The sequence below is a fragment of the Bos indicus x Bos taurus genome, chromosome 23, assembly GCF_003369695.1.
Source record: "Bos indicus x Bos taurus breed Angus x Brahman F1 hybrid chromosome 23, Bos_hybrid_MaternalHap_v2.0, whole genome shotgun sequence".
Taxonomy (NCBI): Eukaryota; Metazoa; Chordata; class Mammalia; order Artiodactyla; family Bovidae; genus Bos; species Bos indicus x Bos taurus.
In genome coordinates this window covers 32630660-32654708 of record NC_040098.1, presented here as the reverse complement: position 1 = coordinate 32654708, position 24049 = coordinate 32630660, and the positions used below count along the sequence as shown (strand labels likewise).

Genomic DNA, 24049 nt, shown 5'->3' with positions numbered 1-24049 from the left:
TGTCTTTTAATTTCATGGCTGCAGTCACCATCGGTTCCCCAAAAGCTGACTCTGAGTCAAGGATTTTGTGTCAGGTTGTCTGTTTGAGATGTAATCCCAAGAAACTGCAAGTTTGAAAATAAATAAGAAGAGAAAGCCAACTAAAAGAAAAATGACATAAAGGGTACATTAATCAGTTGGTTGTCATGTGGCAACGGGGCTCCATCCCATCTATCCAGCACTGCTGTTAAGTCACTTCAGTCGTGTCCAACTCTGCGTGACCCCATAGACGTCAGCCCAGCAGGCTCTCCTGCCCCTGGGATTCTCCAGGCAAGAAAACTGGAGTGGATTGCCATTTCCTTCTCCAATGCATGAAAGTGAAAAAGTGAAAGTGAAGTTGCTCAGTCCTGTCCGACTCTTAGCGACCCCATGGACTGCAGCCCACCAGGCTCCTCCATCCATGGGATTTTCCAGGCAAGAGTACTGGAGTGGGGTGCCATTGCTTTCTCCAATCCAGCACTAAGAAATATGTGAAATTGAGATGTGCTATGCTGACATCATCACCTGCCCACACCCCAACCACTAAACACACACACATACATACACACATAAATGGGGAGGGCTCTCCTGGTGATTACAAGCAACACCAAAATCCTTGGGGAAGAATCAAGGCTTCAAAAGAAAAAAGTATCACGCTTCTGAAAAAAAGAAAAAGAAATTATTAAAAGGCTCTGCACAGCTGTAAGATTTCAATTCCTGTACTGTTTCTGTGTGTTCTGCCCAGTAACTAGTGAGAAAGCAAGCTCAGGGATGCCATTGGCTGGCTGACCCACAGCCGGCTCTGAATCATTCATTGAAAATATTGTGACTTTGTGATCACCAGGTGGACCGGGCCCCGGGGCCCGCAAGCCCCACGCCGCCACTAACAAGAGGTGAAGAACAGTTTTTTTCTCCCCTTCCCGAAGGGTGGTGAATATGCCCCTGGGCGGGTTTAGGGGGAAGAGGGACAGCCAGAAAATCATTATTTGAGCGGAGGGAGGAGAAAAGAAAACGCAGACGTTCATTCTAGAAGGTAAGAAGGGGAGGGGATGCGCGACCGCTCGGGGTGAGGCAAAGGGTGGGAGGCGGTAGATGGGAGGAACAAAACCCAATAAGGGGAGAAGCGAGGACCCGGGGAAGGGAGGCTTCCGGGGGCGAGGGTGGACTTATCTTGGCGTCTAGCCTGAATCGCTGGGAGAAAAGGGAGGGAGGGTTTGGAAGAGTATCAAGTGGCGTCTGAAGAAACTCAACTCTGGCTAGAAAAGTGAGCCGAGGAGAGGGGAAAACTGCCTTCCAGATCGCTGTATTGTTGACATTCCATGCAGTGTTTAAAGGATCAATCTATCGGGAAATACTTAAACCGGGAGTCGAAGGGGGCGGCCCAAGAGAGAAGCTGGGGCGCTGATGATACCAACACGGGTTACAGGAAAGTATGACCTAGATCAGAACTATGGTGCCAAGTCTCCTTGGCTGATTCTCCACGTCTCTCTAGGTCTCCCGTCGGTGCCTCTCCGGGTGACTCCTCTTGGATGCTTATGGAGCCAGTTGCTTCTCTGTATTTTTCCCTGCCAGGCTTCCTTCTCTTCTTCCAGCTCCTCAGCTCGTTTGCACCGATGTCAGGTAGGGGTGTACGCCACTAACTCCTATCAACTTCTCAGAAAGGAAAATCAACACTTAACTCTGCAAAGGGTAAAGAAGGGCTGCAGTTGTGCTCACTCACCCTTTCATTCTGCACACAGTCATCATATGGATCACAGTCATCAGATGGATCCTAGGCCGCACTCCAGTAGCAATCCAGTGAGAGCCAGAAAGCCAAGCTGTATATGTAACTTAAAAATCCTTAGTAGCTACATGTTAAAAAGGAAAAGGAAACCAACCGATGAAACAAACTTTCATAAAACATTTTAACTTCAAATAACCAAAGTATTATTATTTAAAATTTTAATTAATGTAAAATATGAACATAATGTAAATTATGAAATTTATTCTAAATTTTCAAAATTGTGTGTCTTTTACATTACAGCACATGCCAATCGGGACTAGCTAGTGGTGATCACACTGGACAGCTACAGTTTATATCCTATACCGCAGGCACTGTACTGGTTTGGGAAACAGAAGAAAACCTCTGTGAGCTCAGGGTTCATGAGGGGTGATCAGCGTAGGCTTCTCAATGTGTTGTTCATGAAGCATTAGTACCCCCGCTAGACACCCCTACTAGGTGTTTTTTGTTTTGTTTTGTTTTTTACTACCGACCAGCCATATCCCTTCGCCCCCAGAATCCTCAGCCCAGGAAGCCCCTATGGCCTTAGAGAGAACATGTCTGTCCCCTGGAACACCCAGTTCCTTTGCTGTCTCAGAGAGTTGATGGCTGGTGCCCTTGTCTGAGTCTACCGCTTTGTGTAACAGTCCAGTTTACTGTCCTGGGACCAGCTTATCCAATCCTGGCCGTGGTGGGAGAAGACGCCACGTTACGCTGCCACCTGTCACCTGAGAAAAACGCTGAGGATATGGAGGTGCGATGGTTCCGGACGCAGTTTTCCCCTGCGGTGTTCGTGTACAAGGGCAGGAGGGAGAGAACAGACGAGCAGATGGAGCAATACCGGGGAAGAACAACTTTTGTGAGCGAAGCCATCAGCGAGGGGAGCGTGGGGCTGATCATACACAACGTCACCGCCCACGAAAACGGCATCTACTGCTGTTATTTTCAAGAAGGCAGATCTTACGATGAGGCCATCATGCACCTAACAGTGACAGGTGCGTGCTTTCGTTTTGTGAAGTTGCTTTTTCACAGCCTGACTCTTGGGGAAAGTTTTTCTCTTCACTCCAGGCCCCCTGCAGATCAGGGGAGTTTGTGCCTAGAATTCCCAGTAAACAGGGAGGGTGGCTTTTCCCTCCTCAAGGACTCAATGGGTTTGCTCTGCTACTGTGGGTATCAGCTCTTGAGACACACACAACTGTCATCTTGAGCAGGGGCGAATGCTTAGTCCCTACAGATTATCCTTATGCCTACTTCTGAGAAATCTCTAAGCATATTTCTCAGTAACATGTTTTAGAATTAGACATTTTTATTGTTAAATAGAATTTGTTGTTGCTTAGTCCCTGTGTTGTGTCCAACTCCTTGTGACCCCATGAACTGTATCCTGCCAGGCTTCTCTGTCCATGGGATTTCCAAGGCAAGGATACTGGAGTGGGTTGTGATTTCCTTCTCCAGGGAACCGTCCCAACCCAGGGATCAAACCTGCGTCTCCTGAATTGCAGATAGATTCTTTATCACTGAACCACCTGGGAAGGCCCATTAAACAGAGTACTCGTGCAGAAAAACTAGTAGAACATTAATGTACAGATTACTGAATTATTATGAGCTACAACCACTCCTCATATCAACAGATAGGATGCTGCCTTCTACTGACAGTGTCAGTTTGCTAGGGCTGCCATGACAAAAGGCCACGGACTCTGCGGCTTAAATAACAGAAATGTGTTTGCTCATAGTTCTGGAGGTTGTTAAATCCAAGATCAAGCTGTCAGCAGGTTTGGTTTCTCCTGCAGCCTCTCTCCTTGGCCTGCAGGTGGCTACCCTGGTCTTCCATCTGGGTCCTAATGTGGCCTTTGCTCTATGGGTGTGCATTTCTTGTATCTCTGTGTGTCCTAATCTCTTTTTATAAGGGCTCCAGCAGATTGGATCAGGGCCCACCCTAACAGCCTCACATTGACTTAATTACATCTTTAAAAGCCCTGTCTCCAAATACAGTCACGTTCTAAGGGACTGGAGATTAGGGATGCAGCATAAAAATTTTGCAGGGACACAGTTCAATCCATAACATGCCGTTTCTCAAAATGCCCAGCTGAGACAGGTTCCTAGGAGTAAAATGAGAAATAATGAGAAAACATTTAAATATTTTGAGAATATTAAATATTTAATATTAAAAATATAATGAGAAATATTTATCTTCATCCTTAATAGATACTACACATTTGTTTTGCAAAGTGTTTGTACCAATATACACTCTCACCGATCATATAGGATGCTCCACACCTTTTTCATTAAGTCCAAAGAGAAGTTTTTCACATGTGACTTCAATCTATTTTTTCCTTTCTAGTAAGTTATTTTCCATGACTGTGAGGATCAAACACCATTCTTGACGCTTTTCACTTCCTCTCCCTTCCCTGCTTTTTTCCTTGGGACATATCACCATCTTACAGAGTATGCATTTTACTTATTTATCCAGATTACTGTGTCTCTTCCACTAAAATGTAGTTTTCATAAAGGGTTGTTTTCTCTTTTGTTCTTGCTGTATTCACATCTTTAGAACTGAACCTGAAGCATAACAGATGCTCAGTAAATATTATCGACGGAATAAATGAATCTGCTCCGTAAAGCTGTAAGTGATCATCACATCATACCTGAGCTATCTCTATTCTAAGCCTGAGATCTATTTTATTTTTCATCTTTTCCCATGAGCCTCTTACCAGTCCATGCTTTTAATTATCTTTGACATATGCTTTAGTCAGGATTGTTGAGCTTATGCTCTGGTCTAAGCAGCCCTCAAATCCTAGTAGGTTAAATCAACAAAAATCTATTTCTGACACATGAAGTATATCCTTCATGAGTCTGGTGGGGCTCTACTTCATATAGACCTGCCTGGAACTTTATGGTTCACCTTGGCAGAGGGAAAGAGAGCTTGGCAAATTATGGTAAACATGAACCTGGCCTGGCCTATCCCACTCTGAATTGAGTCGTTGGACAATTTTTTGTTTGTTTTACTGTTTTTTTGGTTTGGTTAATTGGCTGGCTGGTTTTGTCCTTCGATCTGTTGTCTCATACTTGCCTTTACTGAATCCCCCTGAAATGTTTTGTAGGATTTCTTCCCAAGTTGTTGAGGTCTTTTGAATCTTATCCCACTTCAGAGTTTCCATGCCAGCCTTTCAATCCGCAACTAGTTGTTTTTTTTTATTTTCCATCTTGAAAAGATCAAATTGAGGAAGAATCAGTAAGACTTAAGTGAGGTTTAATTTTGTCTTTGGTATAATTTGTGGAAGGTAAATATCTCTGAATTGGGGTGTAAAGCCTGGCTTTGCACGCTAGCTCTGTCAATTCTAAAAACCAACACGTCCTTTTGATTATCAGATAGCTGTGGTGATGAGAAGCCCTAAACCAGGAGAAGGGAGACAGTGCCTTTAAGTCAAAAAGTTTCTTAAAATTCTGCCAGCCTGGCAGGTTTCTGTCCTTATTATGTTGAACTTAAAACTTCAAGAAACCAGAGCTGCTGAGAAGTCCTCTCAGGGCAGAAAGTGAAAGCCTAGACCTGTTTGTTTCTGATCAGAGTGGACACACCCATCCAGAAGTGAGAAAATTAAAATCTCTAGCTGAATGAATCAGTCAACAAACATTTATTAGGAGGCAGATAGATGCTTGCTCCTGTGATGGAGTCCGTAGGGAGAGCCCAAAGAAGAGTGCAATGTAAGCATTTCCCCTCTTAGAGATCTCACTTTTTTTTTTTCAACATGTTGGCCTCCTGGTATTCTCCAAAATCAAGGTTTTCTTCCTTCCTTTTCTCCTTACTGTCTTCTTCCTTCCTTCTTCCATCCCTCCCTCTTTCTCCCTTCACAGAAGAGAGTGCATGGAATGTGCTAATAGTTTTTTCTGGACACCAGCCTCTTGCTTTCTTGCCTCTTCATCACCAAGAGCTGCTTTCCTAATACACTTTTGCTAAGACACCATTACCTCTGTTACAGAGCCCTGGTCTCTCTCCCCAGGCCTGGGCTCTAAACCCGTTATTGAAATGAAGAGCCCCGAGGATGGAGGTATCAGGCTGGAGTGTACATCTGCAGGGTGGTACCCAAAGCCCCACGCTGTGTGGAGGGGCCCTCATGGTGAGACCATGCCCCCCCTGGAAGAGGCTTACACTGTGAGTGCAGATGGGCTCTTCCTGGTCACCATGGCTGTGATCATCAGGGACCATTCAGTGAGGAACATGTCCTGCTCTGTCATCAACACCCTGCTCGACCAGGAGAAGGAAACTGTGATTTTCATTCCAGGTTAGTTCCCTGCTCTCTGGAGGCTCATTTCTTTCTTTCTTTCTTTTTTTTCTTCCTGGAGGCTCAATTCATGGAGGCCGGTTGCTCAGCAGACAGATTGGAGCCCAGCAGGAGGATGGGGAGGTAGGGCCATAGGGTAGAAGGATCCTGAGCCCTGAAGAGCTGGAAGCTACAGCTGAGCTGAGGCCTCTCCTTGTCATAAGAGGAAAATCAAATTGTCTCAAAACACAGGGGTAGAAAGCCTCCTTAAGGGTAAATCTGATAGTTGTTTGATCATGGTCCTTATCCTGCAGCAATTTGCAAACATTTAGAACAGTCCTAAAACAATGGACGGTGGTGTGGGTGGGTGTTGTCTGCTGAAGCCCTCCCTTCCTCCCCATGATATTTCCCAAGGGACAGTGTTCAAGAAAGTCTGTCTATAGACATTCATAAATGCATTAAAGAAGTACTAAACAAGTATCTCATATGCTCAAGGTACTGTTCTCGAAATCGAAGATAAATCAGTGAACAAAATACAAGAAGATGCCTGCCCTCGTGGGTCTCACATTCTAGAACAGCAGAGGACAATAAGTGAAATCATTAATTAAAACAAGGAGTGAAGTAATTAAACTGTGGACTGTATCAGATAGTGATAAGTATTGTAGAAAAATATTATATTTAAACTCCTGAGGCAGTTTATGTGGCAGTTTTCAAAGACCCCTTAAGATGCAGATATGATTGGAATGAATTGAGGCCAGGGAGAGTTGGAGAAGACGAATCCAGAGAGGCCATAGGTCTGGATTGTATGGGGCAGTGTAGGCCACAAATGAACTTTGGCTTTTAATCTCAATAAGATAGGAAACATTGTAAGGTTTTGAACAAAGAAATAACATGATCTCACTTAGGCTGCTGTGCTGAGGACAGACAGCAGAAGGGCAGAAGGTATGGACGGAAGTAGGGAGGAGGGTATTGTAATGTTCCAGGCAAGAAGGGATGGTGGCTTACATCACACAGTGGCTGTGCTGATTCTATATGGCTGGTTAGCTTTTAGTCAGCCTTGTCCCACCCATGGTGACTCAACGTGTTACTTGCTTTTTTGTCTGCTGAGCCCCCAATCCTGGCAATCACTGTGGGGTGAGCCAGTGCAAAGTCGAAGTTTGTTTCCCTAGCTGGGGTTTCTCAGAGAGAAGCTGGTGGAGCAGGGACCTGAGAGAGCTCTTCAGATCTGTGCCCTGAGGGGCTCTCATTCTGGAGCTCCTTTTTCTCACTAAATAGGATTTTGGGGCTCCCTTTTCAGAATCCTTTATTCCCAGAACATCTCCCTGGATGGTGGCCCTGGTGGTCATCCTGCCCTCTCTGCTTCTCCTCATTGCTGGGAGCATCTATCTCATCAAGAAACTCCATCTGGGAAAAAAGATTCTGTCCATGCAAAAAGAGGCTGAAAATGAAGAGAAAGAAATTGCACGTAAGGAACTGGGGAAAGAACGTGTGGAAAAAGAGAAAGAATGCCAAACAAAAGGTAAAAGAGTAGGAGGACAGTTCACTGTCACACAACTCGGCCAGCTAAAAGCCTGGGAAACAGAGAGGGCATGAATAAAAGCAGCACCAAGGGCTTGGAACTCGCACATCCTAGTAATGAATCCCTCAGACCTGACTTTCTTCCACTCTGCAAATGCTGCATCCATTCACCTGGCTACATGTAGCCCTATCTTGTTGGACAAAAGCAAATCTAAATAAGTACTGATAGTATCTAGCCACCTGATCATATATCATTTCTGGTATCTTGACAGTTCCCTAGGCAGTGTGGGAGGAGGGTGGTGGTATTCACAGAAAAGATCAACTTTTCATTATTTAAGACAAACTCAGACTTTCTTAGTTCTTCTCTTAAAGACATTCGTTTCTATTTCCTTTTCAGAGCAACTTCAAGAAGAATTGCGTAAGTTTAACATTTCCTAAACTATTCCCTGCATGATTTGTATTCTGCTCTCTTAGCCATTATCTCATGAAGCTCATCTCTCTGCCTGTCCCATTGCAGGATGGAGAAGAAACCTCTTACATGCGGGTGAGCGTCTCTAACATTCCCTGAGATCCTGAGCTTTCTCCCCACCAGGCAGCCAACACGACACATTAGAGGAGCAAGGGGGCCCAAGGCTGGCTGGGGAAGCAGGAGCCTGGCTTAGTGCACTAGCAGGATCCCACCCAGTGCTGGATTCTACCTCTGCTGTCAGAGACACTCCACAGGTCTTAACGAATTCTATAATTTACTCCTGACCATTCTTTCTTTTTTAGAATAACTTCACCCATGATCCGGAGAAGGCAATGGCACTCCACTCCAGTACCCTTGCCTGGACAATCCCATGGACAGAGGAGCCTGGTGGGCTACAGTCCATGGGGTTGCTATGAGTCAGACACGACTGAGCAACTTCACTTTCACTTTTCACTTTCATGCACTGGAGAAGGAAATGGCAACCCACTCCAGTATTCTTGCCTGGAGAAGTCCAGGGACAGGGGAGCCTAGTGGGCTGCTGTCTATGGGGTTGCACAGAGTCGGACACGACTGAAGGAACTTAGCAGCAGCAGCAGCATCCATGATCACCAAAGGTCTACCATACATAGTGAGTGAGGGAAGTCACTCAGTTGTGTCTGGCTCTTTGCGATCCCATGGGCATAGCCCGCCAGGCTCCTCTGTCCGTGGAATTTTCCAGGCAAGAATACTGGAGGGGGTTGCCATTTCCTTCTCTAAGGGATCTTCCCAACCCAGAGATCGAACCCAGGTCTCCCGCGTTGCGGGCAGATTCTTTACTGTCTGAGCCACCAAAGAAGCATAAACACTCAAGCTGCCAAAACCCAAGAAACCACACATAGTAGAGCCCCCCAAAAGTTACATTTTAGTAGCCGTTGTTCTTTGAGTCCTGATTAATTTGAAAGAAGACAATACTGGCTTAGCTGTCTTTAACGTGGGAGATGGTATATAGACTACACAGTGGAAGAGCCGTGTGTGGGAGAGGCAATGAAGTTCCCAGGCCTGGCTCAGGGGTGTGTAGAGGCCAGAAATGCCTTCCTGCTCCAAGAGAGCACTGATATTCTGTGTATAGGGGAGGGGATGTGGGCAAGAGGGAAAGTACAGGGTCCAATGACCTGGTCCTAGTAAGCACTTTTGAGTTTTATGATTTGTCACCTTCTGCTCATCAAAGAATCCAGCCTTTGCTGGATCCCACAGCACTCAGACGTTTCCTCTTTCAAATTTCAAAATTATCACCGTTAGACATATAAATTTGGAGAAAGAAAAAAATCATTTTAACACAGTTGTTTTGTATTAGATGGAGACTGACTAATAGTAACTGCCAAAAAGTAACTGCAGAGACAGCTGCAGAATGTCAGGGGTCTGAAACATTTCTTATATCTGACAGGTCATAACTGTAGTCATCACACCCATGTTATTAAAGCAAAATGGATGGATATAGTTTCCCCTACCTTTTGCCCTCAGGCAGCAGGATGACTTTGGGGGAGATTATCTTCCTTTTTTAGCTTCTGAAGGGTGCTCTTGTTAGTCATTTAAATCAGTTGTCAGCGGGTTAAACCAGTAGGACACAGAGGACCGTGTAGGGACCCTTTATCACCCTTATCTGTATAGGGAAAAATCAGCCTTACTTGCTTAATTGGGGGAGGGGAAGAGGATGGATTCTCTTTGCTAGTTTAAGCCAAGTGGGAAACTTTATTCTAACTTGAGCCCCAGAGATCATATATCTTGAATAGAAAAGCTGACAGATCTGAGAACTTTGAGAGAAAGTGGAGCCATTCATTTCAGCTCATTGGCTGAACTTTCTGTATTTCTTAGAGCCCCAGTCCTCCTCTACCCATGGCAGCGTTCCTGCCACTCAAGAGAGAGAAGTGCAGACTCAGTAATTCAGTTCTGTCTGTGATGCCTGGGATCTGGGATCAAGGGGCTTTCATGGAAAAGACTGTTACCCAGGGGATTCTCCCCATGCTTTCTGGGATGTCTCAGGGGACCAGGAGTCAGGTCCTGGTCTCAGGATCTCAGGATCTCACAGTCTTGTGAGATCCCAGGCCTAACCCTGAGATTTCCTCTGCAGCTGATGTGGTCCTGGACCCAGACACTGCTCATCCTGAGCTCTTCCTGTCAGAGGACCGGAGAAGTGTGAGAAGGGGCCCTTCCAGGCAGAGCGTGCCTGACAACCCGGAGAGATTCGACTGTCGGCCTTGTGTCCTGGGCCTGGAGAGCTACTCCTTAGGGAGACATTACTGGGAGGTGGAAGTCAAAAACGTGATGGTGTGGGCTGTGGGGGTTTGTAGAGACAACGTTGAGAGGAAAGGGGAGGCCCTCCTGGTTCCTCAGAACGGCTTCTGGACCCTGGATATGTTTGAGAACCAATACCGTGCCCTCTCCTCCCCAGAGAAGATTCTTCCCCTGAAAGAGCACCTTCACCGGGTGGGCGTCTTCCTGGACTATGAAGCTGGAGATGTGTCCTTCTATAACATGAAGGACAGGTCACACATCTACACATGTCCCCGTTCACCCTTCTCTGGACCCCTGAGGCCCTTCTTCAGGCTGGGGTCCGATGACAGCCCCCTCTGTATCTGTCCATCTTTTAGAGGGGCCCAGGGGGTCACAGTGCCTGAGGGGGGCCTGGTCCTTCACAGGGCAGAGACCCACCACAACCACCAATTCCTTGGTCTCAGAGCCAGGTAGGGAAACCCAGGCCACCTCTACTACAGCACCGCCTGGAGGAATACTACCCTCCTTCCTTCTGGTCACAGGAGAATCTCCCCCGGAGTTCCCCCGGACATGTCTTCAAGCCCCAGAGCGTGTGTCTCCCTCATTAGGCTGTTGCTTTAGTAACTTGTTGCATGTAACCATGGGGCAGGGGCCAGTCTCAGGAACACTAAGTGCTGCCACATGGCTCCCAACCAACAAGTAAGTGTGAGAAAGTGACAGGCAGAGAACCAGCTGCTTTAACATCAGATGACACATTCAGCCCGAGACTGGAATTGACATCAGATACTGTGGATCTAGGGATTCCCTAATAGCTCAGTTGGTAAAAAAAAAATCCACCTGCAATCTGCTGGAGAAGGGATAGGCTACCCATTCCAGTATTCTTTGGCTTCCCTTGTGGCTCAGCTGGTAAAGAATCTACCCGCAATGTGGGAGACCTGGGTTTGATCCTGGGGTTGGGAAAATCCCCTGAAGAAGGGAAAGGCTCCCCACTCCAGTATTCTGGCCTGGAGAATTCCATGGACTGTAAAGTCCATGGGGTCACAAAGAATCGGACACGACTGAGAGACTTGCACTTGCACTTTCACTGTGGATCTGGGGCAAGGACAATGGGACATACTGAGATGTAAGAAGGGCAGGGAGCCAGAAATGGAGGTCAGAGATGGAGGAAGTAAGACAGAAGGTCCATTTCTACCCCACCCCCAGGATTTCCAGAGCACACAATAAAGCTCCACAGGCCTAGATTCAGGATGATCTAGGATGAAGGAGAATGAAGGACAAGGATGCATCTGGGCCTGGCCTGGCCTGGCTCAGGTATCCCTACAATAAACAAGGCGTCAATACTTTGTTATTGGTTGTGGCCTAAGGTTTAAGGTCCCAGATGAGCAGATAAGCATTGGACCAAGTGGATCTCAAAGTTCAGGTTCAGTGAGGAGAGCAGTGCTTTCCAACTTTTTGGCCTCAGGATGCATTTAGACACGTAAAAATTATTGAGGACAGAAAAGTGCTTTTGCTCATTTGAGTTATATCTATCAATATGTGTGGCATTAGAGATTAAACAGAAATTTTTTAATGTATTTATTAACATATTAAAAAAGGAACAAGTCAATTATAGGTTAATATGAAAAACATGTTTCAGGAATGATCACTATCTGTTGTTTCCAATATAAAATAAAGTTTATTGCGAAGTGTGGTATTTTTTAATGTTTTTGAAAATCTAATGTCTGAATCCTAGAAGGTAGCTAGATCCTCACCATCTGCCTCTGTATTCAATGCTGGAATCACAGGTCATGGAGGCTCTAGAAAGCATTATCTACACTACTGAAAGAATGAGAGGAAAAATGACAAATAATATCTTATTATTATTATGGAACAATATTAACTTTGTAGACTCAAAATGTAACAGAGATGCCCCCACCTCAAAAAAAAATCTGTGAAACATCCTTTGAGAAGCAGGATAAAGGCTCCTGGAATTGAGTCAGGCATTTAAAATTATGGCATAAATGGTAGTATTGGACTTTATGTAATTCGGCCATCCAATTGTAAAACTTGGCTGAAAAATTTAAAAGATAGTTAAAAAGTTCAAAATTGTATTACTGCAGTTCCTACAGTAAACAAGGTGTCACGATGGACACGTTCTAGAAAATATCTGAAACATTGAACTCGGTGATTTGTTGAGATGGAAAACTGGTTTATTAATGTGCATGTGTTTTATTTTTGGTGCTGTTGACATGATAACATTTGAGCAGTTTTAACTAAAAGCACCAGACTGTAAGTTAGGAAATAAGTGCTACTAATACCTGCCTGTATTAATCTTAGAAAAATTACAGCTTTTCAGTGTTTTGGATTCCATAAAATAAGACTTTGCGTGGGTTTGCATATCTTTTATTATAGTTTGTAAAACACTTTTATTTATTCAGTATCCTTGCTTTCTCATAAGAAATGTACTAATCCCCATTTCACAGTGAAATAGTGTGGTCTAGCAAGTTAAAGTGATTTTTGTTGTTATTTAAGGAAAATAGAGTTTTCATTCTTACTTTTTAAAAAAATTGTCTCATCTTTAAGGCAGCTTCTAAACATAAAATTTAGATGTTTTAAGTATTTATTGAAACTAAGCATGAACCCAATGCTCTGCTAATCACTGTATAAAATAGCATAGAACTCAGCTCCCAGCTTCCTTTACTCAATCTTTCATTCATATATTTATTTATTCATTCATTCTCAAGAAATTTATCACCTTTAATGTATTGATCATGTGCAGTCTGTTGTGCCATGAAAGAAATAAACAGGATGATATTATAGAGAAGAATGGGTGGGAGCTTAAGTAGAAAATTAGATGGTAAAGTTAAGGAGGGCTTCCTGGAGGAAGTGATGGGTCTTCTGAGACTTGAGGACTAAGAAAGATTCCCAAGCGGCAGGAATCTTGTGCCTACAAGCCCCAAAACAGAAATAAACTAACTAGTTAAAGGACATAACCCCCTACTGTCAGAGCAAAGACTGAGAATGGGACAAACAAGTAGAAAGAAGACAGACTCTCTGGGGCCTCATAGCAAAGTGCTGAGAATCAAACTGAAGCAGAATCTTACGGAAAACCAAAACTCAAGTGAACAGAAAATGTCTGGAGTCACCCGAGTGTTATTATTGCCTCTTCCTAAAAGGATTACTTTTTTTTTTTTTTTGGTCACACTGCACAGGTTGCAAAACACAGAGTCCTAACCACTGGACCACCAGGGAGGTCCCAGATTACTAATTCTTAACAGCATGGGGAATTAAATTTTCCAGAATTTCCTTCTTTCTGGATTTGGGGCCTGAGAGGGAGGTGGAGTAGAGTATGGAGAAAAGGGGAATGGCCTCCAGGGACTTTTCCCCTTCATTGAGTATCACGAGTCGGGCCCCTTATAATGATCCCAGCACCCTCAGGGGCTGAGAGCCACAGTGTCTGTGACTCCCATCTGCCCTCTTGGCTCTGACTGTGGCTTGGATTCAACCCCAAAATGTCGGGTGACTCCTGACATTTTCTGTTCAACTTCAAAGAATTCTGAATCAAGACCTTGTAGTGGAAGTTTTTCAGATTTTTGGCATCTTAGTTTAATTAAAGAGAGACTTTGAAAAAAATTAATATTGGAGTAATAGCTGATTAACAATGTTGTGACAGTTTCAGGTATACAGCAAAGTGACTCGATTATACATATCAAAGAGGGACTTTAGTCTTTTACCTCGGATGGACTGGGAGTTATCATCAGTGATTATTGGGTAATAGTTTCTTCAGTGGTTAATCTTATTCCCCTTGGATCCCCATGTTGGAGAGAGTGGGCTGGGCCAAGGAGGGAGGTGTGGTGGGGAGATTGGAAGTTAGGTCTTCCTGGCACATTCTACCATTATAGGAAGTTTTCTCACCTTAAGGGAAAGTGAAACTTACGTATCTCTGGACTCATGGAGAGCTTTCCTTAATCACATAACTATTTACACAGGCTAGACGGGAAACAGCCAGGCACATTGCTGCCAGGCTGGTTCACAGGATCATTCTTTTTTCTCCCCAGTCTCCCTGATGCTTGGCTCTAAATCAACCCTTTCATACCATAAAACGCAAGGTACGTGTATAATTATCCCAGACCTGGTAATTACAGTTACTATTAATAATCAAGCTTAGAGGACTTTGATATTAGTGACATAAGTAATCTGACACAGATAAGGTATATGTACAATTATCAGTAAATAAGCTAACATTTATAATCCAAGCAGTCTCTTGGGACTATGAATCAGCACACATGCAGCTTATTCTTACATCCATCTAACAATCATTGACTGTTGGCCATGAGCCAACCACTGTCTAGGCTTTGATGAAAAATAACAGTAATCAAGACAGGTGTCATGCATGGAGTACTGTCAACCAGGGAGCACACCCAAGTTTCAATGGCCATACTTTCTACTGAGCTTTCATTATGTAGCCTTGACTGATCGAATCACGGACCACATAGTGATTGAACTCCTTCTCCAGCCCCTCTCTCTTCCTGAGTCAAGCTGACCACAAAAAGCTCAAATCCTCAATCCCCTTGGCACATGATTGGACTTTCTGTTTTGCTGACTCACCATCTCATTAGAATAAACTATCAGGTTCAGTCCAGTGAGCTCACCAGGAATAATACAACACTCTTAATACTCAGGAAATTCCAAGGGTTTAGGTTATTTCCCAGGAGACTAGACAAAGGCCAGACTCCTCACTACACAGTTTGAAAAACAATATCAAGGAGAAAGGACTAGGGTGCAGTTGGATTTGGGCTACTACCAGAATAGAAAGATCAGAGCACCAAAGGATGGTAGGGAAAAGTGTGGAAAGGCCAGAGAAATAGGGAGAGCAAATGCAGTGTGGACTCTTGAGGTAGCAAAAGGAGTTTGTGTTTTCTTTTAACTATAATTGGAAACTATTATTGTAAACAAGGAAGTAACAGAACAATTTCTGGTAATTCCCTGGTGGCCCAGTGGTTAGGTTTCTGCATTTTCACTGCTGAGGATGAGTTCAATTCGAGGTGGGCAAAATAAGATCATGCAGGGTGAGGCAAAAAAAAAAGAAAGAAAGAATTTCCTTTTAAAAGAGAAAAATAGAAAACTTTGAAGATGTTATACTAATGAACTTGATGTTAGAGAAATGGGTAGCCTCTAGAAGCTAGTGTTGGGCACACTATTCCAAAACATAGCACCTTGGCATATAGAATATCTTAAAGCTCAACATTCAGAAAACGAAGATCATGGCATCCGGTCCCATCACTTCATGGGAAATAGATGGGGAAACAGTGGCAGACTTTATTTTTTGGGGCTCCAAAATCACTGCAGATGGTGACTGCAGCCATGAAATTAAAAGATGCTTACTCCTCGGAAGGAAAGTTATGACCAACCTAGACAGCATATTCAAAAGCAGAGACATTACTTTGCCAACAAAGGTCCGTCTAGTCAAGGCTATGGTTTTTCCAGTAGTCATGTATGGATGTGAGAGTTGGACTATAAAGAAAGCTAAGCATCAAAGAATTGATGCTTTTGAACTGTGGTGTTGGAGAAGATTCTTGAGAGTCCCTTGGACTGCAGGGAAATCCAACCAGTCCATTCTGAAGGAGATCAGCCCTGGGATTTCTTTGGAAGGAATGATGCTAAAGCTGAAACTCCAGTACTTTGGCCACCTCATGCGAAGAGTTGACTCATTGGAAAAGACTCTGATGCTGGGAGGGATTGGGGTCAGGAGGAGAAGGGGACGACAGAGGATGAGATGGCTGGATGGCATCACTGACTCGATGGACGTGAGTCTGGGTGAACTCTGGGAGTTGGTGATGGACAGGGAGGCCTGGCGTGCTGCGATTCATGGGGTCACAAATAGTCGGACACGACTGAGCGACTGAACTGAACTGAACTAAAGATAAAGGAGTCTAAGAAAATTGCAGGAGAAAGGCATCTGCCTCTCATCCTTTTTTGCCTGAAAGCAGAAATATAAATCTCACATATGAAAGGTAACTTCCCTGTACCAGGTAGCAAGAAGATATCTTTATCACCAAGGGGAAGGCTATATAAACAAACCTGTTATTTCTTCACAATTTACTTCACAATTTACCTTTACCCTGAGCCCCTTTGCCTCATCAATTCCTCACAAATTTGTTTCTTTGCCTAAAATGGATTGAAACTTCCTGCTCTGACCACTTCTTCAGGTCTTCAATCTCTTGTGAGGTCTGTCAAGTAACACATGTAAAAATTCAATAAATTTGTATGCTTTTCTCCTGTTAATTTGTGTTTGTCAGTTTAATTTTCACAACCAGAGATCCTAAGAGAGTTGATTTTTATTAAAAATTTTTTTATTGATGTGTATTTGCTGTACAATATTATATAAGTTATAGGTGTACAATATAGTAAGTCACAATTTGTAAAGGTTGTAGTCTATTTAGTTATTGTAAACTATTGTAAACTACCATATCTTTGTAGTTTATCTTACACCTAATAGTATTCCCCTACCCCTGTATTGCCCCTCCTTGAAGGTTGTTTTTTAATATGATACCACTGCACTTCTAGGAACAAGTTTCTACACTGGGTACTTATTGCTAAGTAACGAATCACCCTAAAAGTTGCTGACTTAAAATAACACTCAGTTGTTATTATTCATATGTCGAGGTGTCAGCTGAGTGTGGCTAATCTAGTCCTCAACTCAGCTGGGCTTTTCTGCTTCAAGCTGCAGTGGCTAAGTAGCTCAGCTTCTCGTGACAAGTCTATGAGTTGGCTGGGGCAACTATTCCACTTGTCTCCTATCCTAAGACTAAATGACTGATCAAAGCAGTTTCTTCTTATGACAGTCAGTTCCTTATGGTGTCCAAGAGTGAATGGTGGGGACTTCCCTGGAGGTCCAGTGGTTAAGACTCTACACTGTCAATGCAGTTCAATCCTTGGTTGGGGAACTAAGATTACACATGCTGTGGCCAAAAAAAAAAAAAAAAGGTGAATGGAAACAGGCAAGGCATCTCAAGAGGTCTTGGAATAGAAATATTGTCAATTTCTACATGCCACTGGTTAAAGCAAATCACGTGGCCAAATGCAAAGTTAAGAGGTGGGGAAATATACTTTGCCATGATGAGACCATATCAAAGATGAGGATTCTGGGAGGATTGAAGGACTGGGGTTAGTAATTCAATCTTTCACACCATTGTTCAAGATCCACCAAATTTCTATTTCTTACTCAAAACCTTCTAGTAGTATTTCCATCCCTAGCACTCCTCCTATCTCTAGACATGTGCTGGGATTTCATACCCTTTTAGATAACTTCCACTCAAAGGTCATCCTAGTCTAGAAATTTAGGAATATGATTCTAGATTTTTCAAAGTTGAAAGGGACTCTAAAGGTTATAATGCCCCCAATATGTTTAGATCTGAAGGAAAATGCAGACTCCAGTTGAGGACGAAAGAAAGAAACAAGCCTAGCAGCGGCTATAGTGTTCTTCACTTAAACATCTCACAGACACCAACATCAGACAAGACCATTCTGTGCTTGTGATGGAGAGAGACAAAAACAAATCCACTCTGCGATCTTATCAGCACAGGCAAAAACAAAACAAGAACACAAAGCAAGCCACAAAACTGACCATACACCTCCCTCTCTTGGCTAACTGCAGTAATTACTACATCTTTACCAATTGCAGTTTATTTATTTAATTTTGGCCCCACTGCCAGGCTTGTGGGATCCTGGTTTGCCAACCAGGGATGAAACCTGGGCGCCTGCAATGGAAGCTCAGAGTCCTAATCACTAGACCACCAGGAAATTCCCACCAACTGCAATTTTAGCCCACTCTGTTCTTTACTTTCTAATAAAAATTATTGGAATATTCACTCCTACAACAGCCCACTGCTTTCTGACAGCATTCATCCAGAACAAACTCTTCTTTCTTTGAACCTCCCCCAAATCACCCAACACAGTCCTAAATCCTGTAATATTCAGTGCGCCTGCTCTCACTGATGCACTCCTCACCTCCCAGCCCCACATGGTGTGTGGAATCCACACTACTGTAACAAGTACCAACAAATCCAATTTCATTCAACTACAGGTGGGCTTTGGCTGCTGGCCTTCAACATGGTCACAGGCAAGCCAGATCCCACTATCAGCCTCCAGCGCTCACTCCCATCCACATGAAATTTGGCCCCAGACTTTCAGTTCCTCAGATACAGCAAAATCTCTCAGTATCTAAAGCCAAGAGGAACTTCCCACAGATTTCTTAGAACAAAAATTGAAACAAAAAGTATTCTTTGTTCATGATGTATCTATAATTTTTCAGTAATCAAGTATTCACAGAAGGTAACAGTCACTCCATTGTGCATTTCATGCTCACATTCCATCCTCCTTCCTACATCTTTAACTCAAATCTTAATGGGTAATTTTCCAAAGAAACTCATACAAGAACTTGCAGAATTCTGGTGTTTCCTCCATTGTTCTGTAAACAAGGCTTTGTATTTCTCCCCCTCCCCCTACCAGCTCTCTTTTCATAAGAGAGTAGCATGGAAGGCCTTATATTTCTTATAAAACCTCTCTGTGAAAACCTCAAAGAAAAATCAGACCAATAATGAACTCATGACTGTTGGTTGGTTGCTTAGTTGCTAAGTCTTGTCCAACTCTCTACAACTCTATCGACTGTAGCCCACCAGGCTTCTCTGTCCATGGGATTTCCCAGGCAAGAATACTGGAGTGAGTTGCCATTTTCTTCTCCAGGGGATCTTTCCGAACCAGCAATTGAACCCATGCCTCCTGTATTGGCAGGTGGATCCTTTGCTGCTGAGCCACCAGGAAAGCCTTGATGAATTCATAGCCTGCTTCTAACATTCTTTCATGTTTTCTATAGCCTGTCCTCCAGAGGGTGAATGGAGCCCTTTTTTGGAGGACCTCATCCCACCAAGTAACAGAAAGAGGGTCAGTGGGGGGATTCTGGGAACTACTCAGAGTGGCTCATGTAACCCCAACTCCTTCCTTATATCCTTTTATTTATCCCTTGCACAATCCAACCTCACTTTATTGGCTCCCATATATTCCCTTCCTGAGTCTCTTTGTTCTAGGAACTCTCTGTTTCAAAAGTATTTCCAGGAATATGACTCAGAGATGTCACCCCTCAACCAGTCCTCAGACTCTTGCTGCAGGGGGACACATTTAACCTTACTCCACCCCCAGGAATGCTGCCCTTCTACACAAAAATCCATCACATCTTCCTCGGGCTTCTTCAGTTCCTTTCTACTCACCCTTTACATACACAAATCGGTTGTACTATAATGCACATAATTTTTTTCTTCTAGTTTTATTGAGATCTAATTCACGTAGAGCACTGTATATGTTTTAGGTGTACAGCATAATGATTTGACTTAAATACATCAGGAAATGATCACCAAGATAAATTTAGTGAACAGCCATCATCTCATACAAATACAAAATAAAAGAAAAAGGGGAAAAGCTTTCTTTCCTTGTGATGAAAACTGCTAAGACTGACTTTATTTACAACTTTCATATGCAACATATAACAGTATTAATTATATTTATCGTGTTGTACATTATATCCCTAGTGCTTATTTATCTTAAAACTGGAAGTTTGTACCTTTTGATCACCTTCATTCAATTCCCCCTTCGCCCTACCCCTCCACTTCTGGTAACCACAAATCTCTCTCTTTTTCTATGAGTTGGTTCATTTGTTTGTTTTGAAGCATAACTGACCTACAACCTAACAAGCATGTTAATCCATGCTGCATAGCATAGTGATTCAATATTTCTGTACATTACAAAGTGATCACTGTACAATGCACATGAACTTAATACAGGCTTAATAAATGGGGGAATTGTGTCAGCATTATAATGTCAACATATCACTAGGTCACATCTAATTATTACCAGCATGCCAATAGTGTGTGCCCTGAGAAAAAGCGGCTGGCTACAAAGTTCATGACAAGCCACAGGATATGGTGCTATGCATCATGTGCCTGTGTTCCCCCAGCCCTCTCTTAGCTCAGTTTAGCCACACGCGAAAGACATAAGCCCAAGACCCTGAGCCAGAACCGTCATGCAGGGCATCTCCACAATTCGTGCAGAGCCAGCAGCTGCCTCTCCACCTGTAGCATCCATGTAAAGAACAGGATACAGCGCCTGTGGACCAGCAGCAGCCAGCATGGAGAAATCTGGTCCCAGTCCAGATCTAAATCAGAATCTGTTTTTAATAACACCCTCCAGTGAAGCATATGCTCACTTCAGTTAGAGAAGCACTGCTTTGGGAGGGATGGGAATGGGGAGGGGTTGTAATAGCATTAATAAATCATCTGAGATGTTTGACTATGCAAACTGTACTTAGAGGCTGTTAAAGGGGTGGGGAGAATCTGTGATGGGAACACAAAAAACCAAACAAAGGAAATAAGATCAATCATTTAACTCCCCCCCTTCCTCATCTCCCTCAAACACACACACAAAAAGTTGTACGGGAAAATAAAAGTAATTACATACAAAACTTGGTTTCATAAAAATATAGTCACATAACCATGGTATAGGAAACATTGAACAAAAATGGCATACTTCTATTGGTGATATAAAAGAATGGTGTTAGTCAGGGTTCTCCAGAGAAACAGGACCAATAGGATATATATTTAAGAAGATTTATTAAGAAGGATAGGCTCATGTAATTATAAAAGCAAAGAAGTCTCACAATCTTCCCTTTGTAACCTGGAGATCCAGAAAAACTGGTGGTGTAGTTCTGGTCCAAACATGCAGACCTGAGAAGCAGGGGAGACAGTGATGTAAGTCCAGGCAGAGTCCAAATGCCAGAGAACCAGAAGTGCCAACATCTGAGGGCAGGACCTGGAAGTTTCAGACCAGACAAAGAGCAAATTCACCCTTTCTGCATCTTTTTGTTCTATTCAGGCCCTCAAAGGACTGGATGATACCCACCTGCATTAGTGAGGGCAATTTCCTCACTTACTAATGCATATACCTATCTCTTCTGGCAACATCCTCACAAACACAGCCAAAAATAACATTTTACCAGTTACCTGGTGGTCCTTAGCCCAATCAAGCTGACACATGAAATCAACCATCACAAGAACTAAATCACCCCTGACCATACTAGAGCATCAAAAAGTAATATCTAAAAATTAATTAATCAAGAAATAGCAACATAAATTGTTCCTCTTGAGAATACTTAGATAAATACCAGATAAAGCAATAAAGCATTTGAAGAGGCTATTTCTAGGAAATGAGAACACATAGGGTGAGACTGGTGCTATTCTTATAAGCTCTTTATACTTTTTTTTTTTTTAAAGCTTTGTATGGATGACCTTGACAGAATAGAAACTGACTGTTTTGTTTTTTTTTTTAAATGCTAGTGGTTACCTCAGTAAAATGCAGTTGGAGGTCAAGTAAGACAAGGGTGAGAGTCATCATTGGCTCTGACTAGTTTATAATATCGGGAAATTTGAATGGCGTGTGATGAAAAGTGGAGTGGGGTGGGGAGAAGCCCTTATATTTTTGCATTCAATTTGCTCTTATACAGAGCACATCACATTCTTCAGCCCAAATGGTTTCATGTCTAAAAGAAAGAGTTTATGCGTCTAGTCTCCAGAACAGCAGGAAATTGCTCATAGCAGCCCCACATCACAAAGGCACCCCACAAACAATGGGAGTCATGACAGGTGGGGGCATCTAGAATCTGTGTTCACAGATGGAGCCTGGAAAATTCAGAGATCCTGTCCAGTGCTGTCGGTTTCTGTTGAAATGACTCAGATATTATCCAACCAGAACCTTGGCTGCCACATAATAGTTTGAGTTCTATGTACCATTTGCTGTCTATTTCCTGGCTCCTTTCCTTCAATCTAGCTCTCTTAGGTGAAAATAAAAGTTCTTCCCCTTCCCCTCTTCCCAAATTATCATTAGATATTTTGACAATGCAGAGCAAGGGAGAGAAGTCTAATCAGAATGAATTAAGGAGAGGAAACTCATTATCAGTGATATTTGTGAAAGTTAAGCACAAACGAAAGCTGAAAATGAGACAGATACATCTCAAACTAGGAAAGCGAAGGACTGGTTGGTGTGATTTAAGCTGCAAATTCTACTTCCGTCTATGTGCTGATAAGAGGTCAGAGAGTATAAACTCAAAGAGCTCAGTTTAGGAGGGGAAGAGAGACTTGGAAACAAAAGACAAAAATAAATGCATATGCATCTCAGAGTAGGCTTCAGGTCACGTTCCTGACAGCAAAGAGGGACCAAGAAGTTGTCCATGTCACAGGATAAATCTGGCGCATCTTCCTGGAGAGCTGATTTCAGTTGGAGGGGGTAAAGTCTAGTCAAGGTCACATTTCTTTCGAAATTTCACATTTAATGCAGTAAAATGTTTTAATTTACCTTAAACGTTATAGGTAAGCCTGAAGACTTTAGAAGTGTTTCTCACGTGAGCTAGCAAGTGCTGGGAGACTAGGGAGAAAAGGCGAAGAGAAAGGAAGCAGGAAGGCCACTAGATCTTACAGCATTTTCTTGACCAGATTAAGGGGCTTGAACTGGATGCTGGGGTCATTAAGCAGTCATGTAGACATTTTTAAGCAAAAAGTGACAAGATCAGATTTATATTTGAGAAAATTCATTCTCCTGGCACTCGGGCATATCCACTGAAGCAAGTATCTTTTTCTTTTCTCTTTTTTAAGCAGTTCTCTTTTGTTGGTCTTGATCACAGTCTCAATTAAAAGGCAAAGAACAAAGGAGTAGTGAAGGGTTTTTGCCACAAATATAATACAGAGCTGATGTTTTCAATTTTTAAAAAATTCACACATATTGTTTTTTTTTAAAAAAAGCACCAGACTCTGTCAAAAAAGGCAATTACTTGAAAAGTTTACTTCCGGAATATATTAAAATATATAAATATGAAAAATGACCAACCTATGGTATAAATGCATAATAAAGTAATAATTTAGTCTGTTTCATCCAGCCCATTAGTGATGATGAGGAAGAATAGACCTCAGTGCTGGTGAGAAGGACATTTCCACTGATGGTGTGATTGGATTGACATTTCAGGAAGAAGCTTTGACAATATGTTCATACCCTTTGGCCTAATGAGAGTATTTCTGGGAATTCAGCAGAAAGTGTATCAGTAAGTTAACAAAAATGTGGACAAAGACTTGTGTATAAACTGCACTATTTATAATAGGCAAAAAACCCAAGATGTGCCATGATCTCAGGAATTATAGGAACCTTCAATATGATATAATATAGCTATTAACAATGTTTCAAATTACATAAAAGCATTAGTCACTCAGTCATGTCTGACTCTGTGACCCAATGGACTGTAGCCTGCCAGGCTCCTTTGTCCATGTGATTCTCCAGGCAAGAATACTGGAGTGGGTAGCCATTCCCTTTTCCAAGGGATCTTCCCAACCCAGGGAATGAACCCTGATCTCTTGCATTGCAAGCAAATTCTTTATGGTCTGAGCCACCAGGGAAACCCAAATTATATAAAAGTATATCAAATTATATAAATCATCAGTCCTATTACTGGAGGCTATCATTACTTGCTGACATTATGAGTGATTTCTACCTTAAAATATACATATCTTTAAAATGTTTTCTATAACAGTAAGGGGTTTAACCCAAAACAGGGAGTTGTAGGCCTCATAAATTGCTTTTAGGGAGGTAGCTTTGCAGAGAGGCAACTCTGGGCCCTGAAAACTGAATCATACCCATGCATTCTCAGCCTATCTTTAGTTTTCAGCTCATATAAATAATAATAGAATAAAAACTTCCCCTCTTCTAAAT

The 24049-nt window shown here is 42.8% G+C and overlaps 1 protein-coding gene across 4 annotated transcripts; it reads left to right on the top strand.

Moving 5' to 3' along the window:
• Window positions 1-420: 420 nt before the first annotated feature.
• Window positions 421-15546, top strand: BTN2A2 (butyrophilin subfamily 2 member A2). 4 transcript variants are annotated; one of them, XM_027524679.1, is made up of 8 exons: window positions 421-911; window positions 1511-1638; window positions 2425-2772; window positions 5773-6054; window positions 7331-7552; window positions 7949-7969; window positions 8069-8095; window positions 10128-15546. In XM_027524679.1, the coding sequence occupies exons 2-8, from the start codon at window positions 1548-1550 to the stop codon at window positions 10742-10744; spliced, it is 1608 nt and encodes a 535-aa protein (XP_027380480.1). In that variant the 5' UTR covers window positions 421-911; window positions 1511-1547; the 3' UTR covers window positions 10745-15546. The 4 variants fall into 4 exon arrangements, with proteins under 4 accessions (XP_027380480.1, XP_027380481.1, XP_027380479.1 ...); XM_027524680.1 differs by having other exon boundaries at window positions 421-1051; window positions 7331-7498; XM_027524678.1 differs by having other exon boundaries at window positions 421-1051.
• The last annotated feature ends 8503 nt before the right edge of the window (window positions 15547-24049 follow it).

Bases quoted from the DNA above. Each gene is read 5' to 3' on its own strand.
- BTN2A2 (XM_027524679.1), top strand. From the start codon at position 1,548: ATGCTTATGGAGCCAGTTGCTTCTCTGTATTTTTCCCTGCCAGGCTTC. The intron at 7,970-8,068 runs GTAAGTTTAACA...GTCCCATTGCAG, and splicing joins GCAACTTCAAGAAGAATTGC to GATGGAGAAGAAACCTCTTA. The intron at 8,096-10,127 runs GTGAGCGTCTCT...TTTCCTCTGCAG, and splicing joins AAGAAACCTCTTACATGCGG to CTGATGTGGTCCTGGACCCA.